Source organism: Rhodamnia argentea, chromosome 11, assembly GCF_020921035.1.
Source record: "Rhodamnia argentea isolate NSW1041297 chromosome 11, ASM2092103v1, whole genome shotgun sequence".
Taxonomy (NCBI): Eukaryota; Viridiplantae; Streptophyta; class Magnoliopsida; order Myrtales; family Myrtaceae; genus Rhodamnia; species Rhodamnia argentea.
The window spans coordinates 3,700,098-3,715,100 of record NC_063160.1 but is presented as its reverse complement, the minus strand read 5'-3'; the positions used below and the strand labels follow the sequence as shown (position 1 = coordinate 3,715,100).

At 37.9% G+C, this 15,003-nt stretch overlaps 1 protein-coding gene across 2 annotated transcripts; it reads right to left on the bottom strand.

The window, feature by feature from the left end:
* Window positions 1–7,926: 7,926 nt before the first annotated feature.
* On the bottom strand, window positions 7,927–13,420 carry LOC115739364 (50S ribosomal protein L29, chloroplastic). 2 transcript variants are annotated; one of them, XM_030672400.2, is made up of 3 exons: window positions 13,012–13,420; window positions 8,211–8,413; window positions 7,927–8,118 (listed from the first exon to the last, which is right to left on the bottom strand). In XM_030672400.2, exons 1-2 carry the CDS (start codon window positions 13,360–13,362, stop codon window positions 8,240–8,242), a joined length of 525 nt encoding a protein of 174 aa, XP_030528260.1. In that variant the 5' UTR covers window positions 13,363–13,420; the 3' UTR covers window positions 7,927–8,118; window positions 8,211–8,239. The 2 variants fall into 2 exon arrangements, with proteins under 2 accessions (XP_030528260.1, XP_030528259.1); XM_030672399.1 differs by having other exon boundaries at window positions 7,927–8,413.
* Window positions 13,421–15,003: the final 1,583 nt, after the last annotated feature.

The following is a 15,003-nucleotide window of genomic DNA, read 5'->3' as shown; positions in this document are numbered from 1 at the left end:
AATTTATCACAAACCAATTTTTTAACCATCAAAAACCCTAACCAGTACACCCGTAACAAATTTATTGTCATTTAGTTTCCATTAGATATTACCATTACATTACTGAGTTGGATGGCACGTGGTAATTGGGTGCATTAGTTTAAGATTTTTATCCTCTGTTTATCACACGTGTACTAGTTTAAGATTTTCTGTGGTATTAACCCACCATAATAGAAATTAACATAGGGTAAATTTGTTACAAATGTATCAATTTGGGATTTTTCGTGGTATCAACCCTAATATAAACAAATAGATAGCTTTTTTTGTATTTATTTCTACTAAATTCAAAAACTTATTTGAAAGAAACATCTTCGTTCCCCCTTGAAATCCCTTTAGTTAATTCCTAAGGTGAATAATTAATTGTCATTTTCACTTCAATAAATTTCCAAGTTTTTCATTTAAGAAAAATATCAAATTTTCTCAAAGCTTTTTTCGTCATTAGAGAAACATTGGGGTGGAAAATCGTTCAAAAGACTACTAGTATGAATAAGGATTCTCAAGTTTATTCATATATGTTCAATGATACTTAATAAGCATCTCGAGAATTTCGATGATAAAGTTCTCATAAAATCAATAAACTGACCAAGGGACAGATATTTGGTCAAATCCTAGAAGGCCCAAACATCAATTTGGTCTTGCTTATATCATGAAGGTTAATATGATTTAACCTGCCTGGAAGAATATGTCAAAGTCTTACAAAGTCTTTCAATATGGTCAATTCATACTTACCATATCCTATTGCACTTATCCTACAGTTACCCACGTAAGTTGGTCGACTGCCCATTTGAATGTATATACTAATTGGCATCATGACATGGATTTATTCTAAGTATTTAGCAATTTAATTAATCATAAAGCATCTAGCGGATATATCGACGACGTACAATGATCATGAACATGTCATCGAAGCCCTAATAAATCATTGGACATACTCAACAATCGTCCCCCTGATTGTTAACATTTCTTAGGGTTGAATCAATATAGTGTTAACACTTTATTTATTTGGATATATGATTGTTCTTCACCTGTTCTTTATCTTATTGATGCCACCTGCTAAATAATTATAGCACATTAGTTTCGATTATTAGTACATGTTTGTATTCATCGGAAAAATATTACAAACATGAGAACATACTTGGGTCAACAGAACTACTTTGACTGCGGGAGACAGACTTGGGAATCATGAGAGCATATATATATTAATCAAGGATGCCACATGTGTTGAATTGAATATTCGTTTAGATTATTAGTACATGGCTTGACAGCACCTATATGTGCAGTTTCCATGAAGTTTCATCTCTACTTAATCCACGAAACCCTAGGAAAAATTCCCAAATTTATAAATATCATCTCATAAAGTAAGAAAAAAATTTACAGGAGTTGTTATTATATTTAGCATTTTTCCGAATGTGGATCTCTTGTAAACTAAAGTCATCCTGTAACTTTATTATCTCATAGCTATTTTGCTTCAGTCTTTCCTATAGAAAGAAAAAAATGGAAGACTTGTGATAATCCGAGACCTCGAAACTAATGGAAAAGATCTTGGGATTGATATGGAGATTCTTTCAACTAGGTAGAAACGAAAAAAATCAACTTACCTCGTGTATTTTTTAGCTAGAAAACCTTTTTCCCTCTCCATCTTCTCCGGATATGTCTTCAAATCCTCCTTCATGGGACACAAACCTTTTCCCTTTGATAGAAATGAAACCACGATTAGTTGCCAAAACCTGTGCTACTATGTGATCTAATACATATGATAAATGTCAAGATTAAGGTAGGAACATGTAGCTTGATACATTATAGTAGTGACTATTTACTTTGTTATCTACTAGCAGTATTCTAAAGGTTTCAAAGTGAATTGAAAGCTGAGATGCACATCATCACGAGCAATTTAGCTAAGAGGTCTTTTGGTTTAATTTGAGCTTAACAAAGGAAGGTGGGATCTTGAAAGGAGGAGTCAATTTGATTTTTGTCATTAGGTTGCATGGAGGAAATCGGTTAAGGAAAATTACGAAATCGAAAATAAAGCAAATCATCCATTCAAATAGATCATTCATTCAAACAGCATTTGGTAGAATTAGTTTTCACAAGAAAATTCGATGGGAAGACTATGTTCTCAATTTTGTTAATGATGTATTTCTATGGATAAGTGACAAATTTCATTATAAGGAATTATTGAATGGGGCCTAATCCAATCACAAAACATGCATCTATAAATAATCAAGAATCTAAAGGAAAACCTCAACCAGTGCATGTATCTAAGAACTGTAATTTCAACACTAATAATTTCAGATAAATGCATTGGAAGTTCTAAACCTTATCACATGCAATTGAGTCCTAAAACTTTCAAAAAGTGCAATGAAGTCATAAAACTTGTAGCAAAAATGCAATCAAGTCTTAAAACTTATCAAATTGATCCTTTCATTGATTGCACTTTTTGAAGGACTCGATTGCACTTTCATGAAAAGTTTTAGAACTTGAATGCTCTTTTTGATAGTTTTAAGAGTCATTTGCACTTTTATGACAAGTTTTACAACTTAATTGCACCTTTTGAAAGTTTGGGGACTCAATTGCACTTTCATGACAAGTTTTAGGACTTTCAAGATACTTATTCCCTGTTAATTTTTGTGGAGGTACAATCAATTTCACTTCCTTCGTAATCATGGATGTGATTTGGTAGGGCGGTACTTGAAAGGAGAATCTATATTTCCCGATTTTCAGCTCTCCTCAGTGCATCTTTTCTGTCGGTTCGGCCTCATGGCATTGATCTTGGGCAAATTCTTGCCTGGTCCCACAAAATCAACGGTTGTGAGTACAAGCCAGAAATTCCACAATGTATCGAGGGTTCAAGGCATGTAGGTCTATGTCTCGGGTTCGATCACCAGGGAAAGCGAGAGTAAAATAAAAAATAAAAATAAAAAAAAAACTGTAATTTTCCTAAAATTTCAGAGAATTATAGGGCCGTTTTTCAATACTAAACAAAAAAAAAAAAATCCAATCAAAACCATCAATAGTGGAATGTAGCCTACTATAGGTCCAAATTGACTGGATTCAGCAAAAGAACAAAAGTTTAGGGCCACGTACAAGAAGTCAGGTCCACAAAGCAGAGAGAGTTGCATCTTGAAAACTAACTTGAAACAAGCCCAAGCCCACATATAGGCATTTAACGATTGGACTTGTTTTATTTGCCTTCTTTTTGGTAGCTTATACACCCCATTTAGGTTTTCTCTTTAGCGTCTCCTTTCGTGATTGTCACAATCTCGGCTAACTTGGGATCGGAGAGCGGATTCGGATCTTGAACTCGGTCGCCCCGACCTTACTTTTCATGTGCAGCATTCCCACCCAATTCGGTGCTTTGATTGGTATCTTTTGGGGCCTTGGTTAGAGAAATTTTCCCGAAAACTAGTAGGAATGATTGGTTCTAATGTGGGTAGATTTCAAACCAAGAATTTGGAACTTATCCTATTAGAGTGGATTCCCTTAGGAACCGACTTGGAACTGAATGGGCCAATTCCAGGCTGGTTCTAGAGTTGACCCAAAAGCCGATCCTAACTTTAAATAACTATTAGTTTTCAAAAACATACCATGTGATCAATTGTCAGCTAAAGTTTCTAAAGTTATTCAAGTTGCAGTTAGTGTCTAGACCACCCCGCCCCCACCCCCCAAAAAAAAAAAAGGTCGCAGTTGGTGTTCGCCTGCGGCTAGATTTGAGGCATTAGTGCACATTCAATGTGCACAGTATATTACTAGGGTTCCTACCTAAGTGGTAGATGATTAATCAACACGGTGCTTATCTAAGTACAGTCGGTGTATTCTCCCTCGTCGGTTCTTGGAGCGACATTAGGAACTTCGGATAGAAAAATGCTAGGATAATTACCAAAAGAGCCAAAAATCTACTGTACGAATGTCAATTCGACGATGAACCTTTTTATTTTATCGATTCGATCCTAAACATTTTAACAGTTTGTCAATGTAGTCTTTTCGGCCAATTTTGGCTGGCAATCACTAAAGTGCGCCGGCCATCCAATGTGGCATAGTTAGCATTGATGTGGACATTTTTTTACAAATTTTCTAAATTTTTTAATGAATTTTTTGAATCTTTTTTTCTCTTTTTTCCTCCTATTTCTTTCCTTTTTATTTTCTTTCTTTATTTCTTTTTTTTTCTTCTTCCGACAGTCACATAAAAAATTCTGAAAAAGAAAAAAATATAAAAATTCATCAATATCAGCGTCGACCGAGCCACATCAGGAAACCGACATTCACATCGGCTATTGCTAGCCAAAATTGACCAAAAGAACTACATTGGAAAACTCTAAAAAATGTTTAGGACTAAATTAGCCAAATTGAAAGTTTAAGGACTGAATTGACATCCGTACAATAAGTTTATGACTCTTTTGGTAATTTTCCTAAAGGAAATTAATATGATTTTTATTCGACGCGTCTAAGCACGGTTTCAAAACAAGCTACTCAAAAGAATCAAATGAAGTGCCTAATTGGGCTTGGGTCACTTAGATTTGAGTCGCGAGTACATAATTAGCCAATTGCACTCCGAGAATGTGAAAGTTAACTAGACACTTGAAAATTACTTATCAAGCACGAAGAGCTATGTGAATGTGATGATGTCTCTTTGGTCTGCTCTATATGTTAACGGGACGTGACTGTCGAAATCTTCATCCGGAAGTTCCGAAGAATTATGTAGGTTTTGCGCCTACAAGAAATGTTCCAAGCATTGCTCCATCAAAGCAATGATCACATGACTTGCACTCGAGAGAGAGAGAGAGAGAGAGAGAGAGAGAGAGAGAGAGAGAGAGAGAGCAATGTGGAAGATTAGTATTCATCGAGAATGTTGGAGGGGAACAATGCGTACCTTCTGGCTATGCTAATGGATGTTGTCCCAAATGCTGCAGATTGTGAAGCACAAAACCTCACAGAGGAGAAGGTTAAGAGAGAGAGAGAGAGAGAGAGAGAGAGAGAGCCTAGTTGCTCGTCCAATCTCAGTTAAGAGCCCACATATAAAAAGAGGAAGGACCCAAGAAGCAGGGATTCACATGGAGACAGAAGAGAAGCAGAATCGCCAGCCTATCTCAGTCGTTTCCTTTCTGTTCAAAGAAGACCAACCCCACGCGGACCGAGAATCAAGAAAATCAACAGCATCGAGCCTCCCTTTCACATGGTGTTGGTTGGTGAGGGACTGACCAAAAGGGAGACCATTCACCCATCAATATAAAATCCACAACTAATCTTGAAACCAGAATCCCATGATCGACCCGGTAGGCGAGCAGCGGGAAATTATCCAGAAAGTTCTAAATTTTTTATATTAGTATCACTTCAGTCCTAAATTTTTCAATGTCCTAAACTTTTCAATTGTGCAAATTTAATTATAAATATTTTGCATTTGTGTCAATTAAGTCTATATGACCAATTTCGGCCTGAAATCGCCGACATGAACACCGGTCGTCTTATGAGGCACGGCTAGCCTGACATTGACTTGGACATTTTTTTAGTATTTTTAAATATTTTGTAGTAATTTTTTTGGTTTTCTCTTTTGTTTCTTTTAATTTGTTGTGTTTTTGAAAAAGAGGGTCGGGGAGGGTCGCTGGCCACATGCGATGGCTGCAACGCCCTCACCCAGATCATGACTAGGTGAGGGCACCGTGGTCCCCATAGGCCCCAGGAGATATTATTAAAATTAAAAATATTATTAAAAATAAAAAAAAGTTAAAAATTGCTACGTTGGATGATCGGCATCCATGTTAAAGATTTCCGATTAAAATTGGCCGGATTGACTCAATTGGCACAAATGCAAAAGTTTTAAGACTAAATTAGCACAATTAAATGGTTTAGAACAAAGTTGGCACCAATGCAAAAGATTTAATATTTTTTGGAAACTTTTTCATTCCCCATGCATGTTGCAGTTTCCAAGTTGTGTGATTATTTTAGCTAGTCCTTTTGTATGTACCTTGGTGGTAACATACCGTTCTATATGGAGGAATTAGCCCTTAATAATGCCGAAAAAAGTTGTCTTATCTCAACTAGTCATTTGATTAAGGCATTCTTTTTTTCAGGTACCATAATGTGACCCAACCCGACCCGTCGATCAGTATCATAAAGACTAAAACCAAAACCGGGAAGTACCCAAGTCTTCGTCGGAGGTTAGTTTTAGGTTTCTAACTAATCTAGAAGAACTAGTAGTGCTGAAGTGAATTAGAGAGGCCATGAAAGGAGAATCGACCAATGGTAAAAAGAGTTTCGCATGCCGGTTGACGGACGGACAAGCCTGATCTGACGGCCATTGCTTAGGGAAAAGATGCTTCAGTGATTATTGAGCAGTGTAAGGATCATTAGTCAACTTCTTTGTCTAATGTTTAAGCAGAAGATCAAAGATGTGCATGGTGAAACAAGAACGTTACTTATCCAACAAGGTCTCGTAGAACATGGCAATAATATTTATAACCACATCAACAATAATTGGATTTGCGAATGATAAGTCCACGAGTCAATATTAGGCAGTTTCACGATGAAAATAATAATAAAAAAGTCATAAATCTATTGTAATTATGCCAATTTAATTTACAACATTTTTTCTTTGCCAATTGAGTCATAAACATTTGATATTTGTGCCAATTTAGCCCATCCAACCAACTTTGATTAGAAATAGTTGACATGAATGCGGGATCGATACTGACGTTGGTAATTTTTAATAATATTTTAACACTTTTTTTTATTTTTTATATGTTTTTCATTTCTTTTTTTTTCTTTTTCCACCTTTACTTTTTTTTTTTTTTTTTGTTAGCCATTGTGGCCAACAAGGGTCGCCAAAGCTCCACTGCCACTAGACCCTACCCAGCCACTAGGTGAGGGTAGCCTTGCCATCATCTTGGCCACAGACATTTCAATCTTGAAATTCTCAATTTGCAAATTTAATCTTAAATCTTTTGACAATTTGTTAATTTAGGATTTTTTAAAAAATTATCCCTTTTTGAGGGTGTGTGAGCCATCCCGTCCCCACGTAACAAATGAAGGAGACATAGGTTAAAGAAGTTGGACATTGCAGCTCATTAAAAAAAAAAAACAAACAAATTGACCACCGTTCCATGAGCTGGATACCTCTTTTCGGAATCAAATCACATATGTATTCATACAAGACATGCCTGCTATGAAGGTGAAATGTGCCTTCAGACAACAACAGATCAGTCATCAGATGAACAGTATCTTTGATTTTATCATCCTAAGAAAGCCACAATCAGGCAACTAATTACGGGCACCTACCTTAGTTTTTAGCGTATATTAAGGTGGTTGAAGATCAAAATCATGATGAAGTTGGTAAGATCCTCACCCACCACGCACAAGACTAAACAACATAGTCAGAACCATTGTCAACAGTCAACCCATTCTAATTTGTTTTAGGAATTGATTTTCCTATGGAAGGTAAAAGAGTCCATCAAGCACCCATCATGACCAACCGCCGGTTTGAGTCTGTCATTTGAACAATTACCAAATTGAATACATGCTAAAGGACTGAGGTTCTCAATCACTCACAGAAATATCCTTCTTGCTAGTAAGAACAAAGGTAAACCAGTGCAATTTTTACGAATCGTATCGAACCCATAATGAAGAAGAGAAAATGCTATTGCAACTACGAAATACATCATGTATGACAAGTAAATCAGTATACTCATAGCATCAAACTCCTATCTCTTGTGTGAATGTTGCTACAGGATAAAATCTGATAAAGGATATACCAAGAAAATGAGGAAAACATGGACTCCATAACAAGCTGAGGTATCAATGCGAGGTAAATATAACATACTTTGGTTGTAAGGTCCGATAGTGCTCTGTGAGAGGCAGGCAGGTGATCAAAACTTTCCCACAACAGCAGAGCAAACCTTTAGAAGCACACTTTGACTGACATTATAGCAAAATGCAAGCATGTTGATCAACATATCAAGTCATTCCTCTGACCCTAGCACATCCCAAGTCAACGAGGGAATGCCAACATTGTCAAATACATTTTAAGTTTTGCGGCGAGTCATGTTTTCCCCTGAAAGGGGAAAATCACATGTAGAATTGAAAAGTAGCCTGCATTTACAAAGAGAATATGTGGACAAAATTACTCAGAACAAGAAATTAAGCATCAAATGAATAACCTTCTCTTGAACACAAACTCATACATTGATGTAGAAAAAACATCAAGATTGGCTCAAGCAGACTTCTCCGCTTCTGCAGCTGCCTCTTCCTCCAGCAACTTCTTTAGAGACGGAGGTGGTCTGACAACAATGCTTCTTTTCCATCGACGGTCAAGCTTTCTTGATAATCTCTTGTTAATCCCTTCCTCAATTTCTCTTTCTCGTTTCACGGTTAACAATCGAGCGATCTACCATTTACAAGACAAATCATAATCTTCATCAGAATGCTAAATTCTAAAGCCCAAGTTGTAGTTTTCTACAGAAATTAAACTTGGCTGGTTCGACCGGAAAAAAAAGAAGAAGGAACCTTGGTTCCAGAAGAACGAAGTGGAGTATAACTGTTCGGTATCCAAAATGTCATTTTCATGCGTGCATGTGTCTGCTTGGGGTAGTTTTACATCAAAAAATGAACCCAGGTGAAGTTTTAGAATCAAATTGCACAAGGGATATGGAACATGTAAAGAGAAGAAGCTGTAAGAACTTATATCTATCACTGACCAAGGTAGGACCTAATATAGAAGCAAAAAGAAAAATGTCATTAGACATCACGCATAAACAGGCCACACCTAGTGCATTAAAGGCTGCTTAACTACCTCCAAGGAGGCCCTACACAGAGATTAGGGAACCCAATTAGCAGTTCTTATGCAAATTAATAAACATGTGCGGTGCCAGGATGATGACTTACACCAGGTCGCTCCCATTCTCAAAACCTTCCTCTAAAGTAAGATTAGTAGCTCTCAGCATTTTCCACTTCTTCAGGTTCGATTAATGGTTTGGACGGTTGGAAAATGTATGACATGGGAGGAGGAGAAGGCTTTCTGTCAACATGTGAGAGAGTGAGAAACATGAAAAGATAGGCAAAGGCAGCTCGTGCCAAGGATTTGAGCAGCAAGTCCCTGAACCATGGAATCAGGACATGGGGCAATGTCTCTATACTGGCAAGAGGACAAAGGGTACCTTAAATTTCCTTTCATCCAAAGGCCATTTTGTGTAACCTAGTGACTCCAAGACTCACGTTGTTTGCAATATATGAAGGCATATAACAGGATCATGGTCCCCATTGACACTAGTTAACGATATTCAGTAAGAGATGTGTGCTGTTCAATTTATGGAATCTCAAAACTTGCATATGCAGGTTATACAAGACAATGGCTTGAAACTGAATGCTCTCTCTGATATTGATGAATGAATCAGCAGAGAACAGTTGAGGCAAATAACAACCATATACACATAAACAAATGTAAAGACCCACTTAACTTTGCATCCGTCCCTAAATCTGCTGATCTAAATCACCAGAAAAATTTACTGAAAGCAGGAAGCATCGAAAGCAATCTAACGGTAATTAAAGAAAGCTAGAGTGTAGAGTGCAGTCGGGAGTCAATTGATTTTCCATTACTAGTGGAAATCTCCCCCTCGTAAGGTATTTCTATCACTCTTCAGGCTGACACTGAAGACATATCCCTAATTCTCAGGTGAATATAGGTATAAGGGATGATAAGGCACCTTTCTCCTTGCGAGGAAGAGGTTTTCTTGCTAATGAGATGAGTGGAAGAGCTGCTTTCGGTCGAGGAGATAACTTTTATTGTTAAATTTCTTTCCCGATGCGTTGAACAGTAAGGAAGTGAACAGGAACAAAGGTAGTGTTGCCTGTTAGGCAGTTGCAGTCATTGGCGCTGGAGATCAGGAACATGGCAAAGACAAGGTGTTTAGGTTTGAGATTTGTCTGCAGGAGCGGGCACAGAAAGGGTTCCAAAAACTCTGGGCACAGAAAGAGCTCCAAAAACTCAATCTGCAAGACCTGGCCTCAGCAATTCGAGTAGCATAAGCCTTGGTGGAATTAAGGAAGAGGCACGTGACTGCTTGACTAAAGTAGATAGATGAAGGGCAGTGGATGGGATAAGGATGTTGGCCAAGCATGGCCAGCCAAAGAAGCTCCCTAAGGTGGTGTCACCGGTTCCACTATGCTAAACAAGATTTTGAGACTGAACACGAACCTATTGCTTTGAACTTGAGTGACTCTCTTGGTCCTACAATTAGCTATATTGGGCAAGTCCGGGATTCCATTGTAGGCGTGTTTGAGCACAATTAAAAGTGCTTTTCACAAGAATGAACCTTTAAGTCCGCAGCATATGCCCTCTTCCCTAGGTGGCGCAGAAGAGGGAGGAGAAAGCCCTCCTCAAATAGATTTAGCAAAAGGTTTTCCAACTAGGAGAAACTATCACATCATTAATTAATTCTTAAGTAAACATAAACATCACCTCCTGCATTGCCATTATAAACCTCTCTTTCTATCCCTCCTGGCTTACGAACCTATTTTAACAACCAATAGAAAGTGGTGTCTCCAGTGGCTGACAGCTGAGAAACACAAATGGTCCCTCTTGGACCTAATATACTTGATTGAACTAATTTATACTTTTTATGATTATAACGTCTTTATACCATCGAATATCCTCAACCATTGAAAAGAAATGCCTCTATAGCCCGCTTTACCATTTACTAGACGTTCCATATCCATGCTTTCTGAGGCAGTCACCAAAACAGGGTTGAAACCTACTGTTCTTCGAAGCAAGAATAAATGCTCCGATGCATCAACTGATTTTGCTGACACCAAGCCTATGGATGAAGAAATCGCCTAAAGCTAATTCTCTTCTGCATTATTTTTAAACCCAAAGCTCCAAATTACATGACATCTTCAATTAATAAAAGTATAACCGTAATCATTGCTATTTAAGAAGACGACGATAAAGAACAGGTTAGAGGAATAAGCAATGCTGCTAAGATCCACAGTCAATTTTCTCTTGGGGATAGTTTAGAAAGAAGCAGCCTTAATAAGATCAAATCGGAAATGAATTCCCAACAGTCCAGGACTGCTCTTCTGCTAAAACAGATGGAACAGCCATGACTATCTTGAAAAATGTATATGAAGACATATCGATTCACAAAAGGTTCAAAAAGGGAGAAAAGGGAACCCAAAAAAGGAAGACTGCAAGGTACCAAAGAGAAAAACCATTTTTCAGTTTGGATCTATCTTCAGTTGAAAGGGCCTTTTTCATTAGTCAAGCATAATAAATTGAAAAAGAGAAGCTGATTCAGCATCTATATGTTACAAGGAAAGGGAAGCTGACTAATTCCTTTCTCACTCAAGGACAGCCTCTTTTCCATATAATGCTCAATTAGTCCAATCCATCACATAAGTCCAAGCCTTTCACCACAACATATGATGAAAAGCATTAAGCATAAATCTCATTGTGTTCTGGGGGAGATGTCAAATCCATTTCAAATTACACTAGAATCGACGAGAAATGATTCACTCCTTCCATTGACATTCCCACCATTGATACACTTGAGCAAATTGCATTTTACCAATATAGCAGTCCATGTGGTTTTTTCAATACAATATGATGCACAAATCTTCTGCCACAAATACCCACACAGCTACATATTGTGATTGCGCTGTATTATTATATTACTCAAAAGCTCAGGGGAAATTATTCCCTAGCTCTTTTGAATGTGAATAGTGAGTTAAATCCCTTAGTATAAAAGCCTTCCTTGGCGAGTTTGAATCCTCCTCTAAAGAGGAGTGAGGTGTCCCACGGGCGTAATAACAGTTTTTTTTCTATGCGACTTCCTCTTGAAAAGGAAAGGAACCAGTTACATCCACCTTGGAAGTCTCCTAAAGAGGATTGGTCCTATCTCAAAGAAAGCATGGAAAGAGCATCCGAGTACTGGATCCACTAAGTGATAATCGCTTAATGCACGGATGCCTTTTAAGCAAAGTGATAAAAGTATCAAAACAGAATTTTTATTTCCTTTAGTTAAAGAAGGGCCAAACAAACATAGTTAACTATAACTGGATGTCTTTATGAGCATCAAACATATGTCAGAGCTTAAAGCATGCTTGCAGAAATCCTTTGATTCCTCCCGAAACACAAAAGGTTGGAAAAGAGAATGGGCACCAACTAATCTAGGCCATTCATCTTCCTCCAATCAACTTAGGTCAGTCATATGGATTACATTCCTTAAATCTCATCTATAATTGCCTCAGAAATGCCAGGCATGGTTAATGCAGTAACTTTCGCGTGATCATCATCTATAATGATCCCACCTTGCCCAAATGCTCAATCTGAAAAAATGAGCTACAATGACTCACTAGCCAAACCGTTTAATCAGGTTTAAAGTTCAAAATAATACTCAATCATCAATGCCAGGTCTCAGTCTCTTATTTTTCTAGCAAAGAAGGGAAACAAAAGGCTCTTTAATCCCTTCAGCAACTCATGTTGTCAAAACCAGTGCTCCAAGACCCTCTCTGCGTAAATTACAAGACAAAATTCTGCGCATAGACTAAGCACAGTAAACAGACGTCTTCTTTCAGAGAAGTTTTGTGTTTGTCAAGAAACCAGCAACTTCAACTTTGTAGCTTGTCGATTCACCTTGCTAATCTAGCAAAAACAACTAAGCACAGTCCTATTCTAGTTCCAAAAGCACGGAAGATAGGCCCCCCCATTAAGTCCTCTACCCTATCAATTCAAAATCTTATTCAAATTATGCCGCACTTTGCCATAGAAATGGCTTGATCTTCTACCAACATATTCTCACACGTAGCATTTCCATCCAACAAAAGGTAAAAAAACTGCATAGCTACAATATTGATAGATAAAACAATGAAACTTCGCCAAGCAAAGTGACATCAACACAGTGAATCAGAGTGAGGATAATCTCATCAACGTGAATTTTTTTTTTTTTCAAATAACTAAGACGAAAGAAATTTTGGCCAAAGCGAGAGTACCCTCTTGCGCATGCGGCGAAAATCGCTGGACTTGAACTCGTTCCGGGCCGATTTCTGCAGCCTGAGCATCAAGAGCTCTCCTTTCAAGTCGACGACCTCGTCGTTGATCTCCTCGGTGGTCTTGACCCTTATCTCCTTCAACTCCTCCTCTCTCTTCGCCATCATCACGACACTCGAAGCTCGGCCCCGAGAGGAGGAGGAGGACGACGACGTCGCAAGAGGGAGACCCAGAGGAGGGCACTTGTGTTGGATTCGAACGCCGCTGAAGGACGACGACCTCGGATTCGTGGAGAGAGAAATTTTCGCGGAGAAGATGGCGGTCGTCGGCGAGGCGACGGAGAGACTCAACATCTTCGTTTTCTGCGAGATTCTGTGGCCTTGCTCCGGGATTTTGGAAGGAGCTTCAAGAGATGTCCGCGAGAGTGGGGAATGGAGTGAAGATAAGGCTCGGTTCCTGTTTTCGCTCTTTTGGTTATTTATACACTAGGTCCCAAACTTTTCGAAAATTACATTTTTCACTCTACTTCCTTGCCCCTTTTTCAATTTTGTCCTCCTACTTGACCTTTGCATAACAAAGACCCAAGGTCTCTCGATTATGTGCGATCTAAGGTCTCTCCTCGTTTACTGTAGAGTTGACAAATGGCTAGGCACTTGACCTTGCTGATTTATTGGGAGAAACTTTATATAAATTTGACATATGCACTAAACAGGATTTGGACCATTACAATTGGTGTGTCTCATGTGAACTTCATCAAATCTGATGGTCCAAATTAGTATGTGTGTAATTGGTGATGTGAGGTGGCATAATTGCACAATAAATTTAAAAGTGTTGAAACAAATTATGAAAAACTTCAAACTAGTACACCCGTGACAAATTTACCCCAAACTAGTACCCATATGACAAATTTACCCTCCGTTAATTTTTCTTAAATTTAAGCGTCGAATTATTGAATTGGATGGCATGTAACAGTTCACGGGTATACCATTTTGAGGTTTTTACCTTCTATTTGTCACAAGTATATCAATTTTGAATTTTTTGTGGTATTAACACAATTTAACGGAGGGTAAATTTGTCACGGGTGTATTAGTTTGGGATTTTTTGTGGTAAAAAATTTTAATTTAGAGTAAATTTGTCACAAAAGTACCGGTTTAGGATTTTTGGTGGTCAAAAAATTAGTTGGGGCAAATTTATCACGGGTGTACAAATTTGGACTTTTTCGTGGTTAAAAAAATAGTTTAAGATAAATTTATCATGGGTGCACCAGTTTGGGATTTTTCATGGTATTAACCCAAACATAAAAGCATTTTGAAGTACTTTTACATCTCTAGCAAGTACATCCGTTAAATGGGTGAATCGGGTTGAGTTTGGATTAGATCATAAATGGTCCCATCTAACTTGACCCATTAACTCGTTTATGACGCATTTATTCGCAATACGAATTTCCCGACCCATGTCCGAGCCAACCCATACCCAATCCATACTCGACCCATCTTAATAATACACTTTCATATTTATCGTAATCTAAGAAAATTATTTTTTATAGAATTATATTGCTACAACACTTCTATGCAATTTAGCGAACAACTTCTATAATTTTTTAAAATAATTTTTTTCTTTTTCTTTTTTATAATTTTTTATTTATTTATTTTTTTAATTACAAAGTCCGGTGAGGGCCAAGCCTCGCCGATCACAAGCGAGGAAATTTGGCAAGGGTCACGCCCGGTAGCGGTGATAACACTTTCAACCTAGCAACACCCACGTAACTCACTATTTTCTTTTACACCCTCGTAACTCACTGTTTTTAACCATAAAAAAAATTAAAACATATTGAAAATAAAAAAACTACATGTCAACAAATTTCCATCCGCGACTCCCCCTTCCTCCATGCCAGGCCACCCCGAGCCGCCGCTGCAGCTCCTTGGCCATAGCCTAGAACACCCGGTATGCAAAGCATCCTCCCAACATACCCCACTTCTCACCTAAACCGCCAA

Excerpts from the sequence above, each read along its gene's own strand:
- LOC115739364 (XM_030672399.1), bottom strand. The coding sequence starts at position 13,362 with ATGTTGAGTCTCTCCGTCGCCTCGCCGACGACCGCCATCTTCTCCGCG. Across the intron at positions 8,414-13,011 it reads TTCGCCGCATGCGCAAGAGG|ATCGCTCGATTGTTAACCGT; the intron begins GTACTCTCGCTT and ends TGTAAATGGTAG.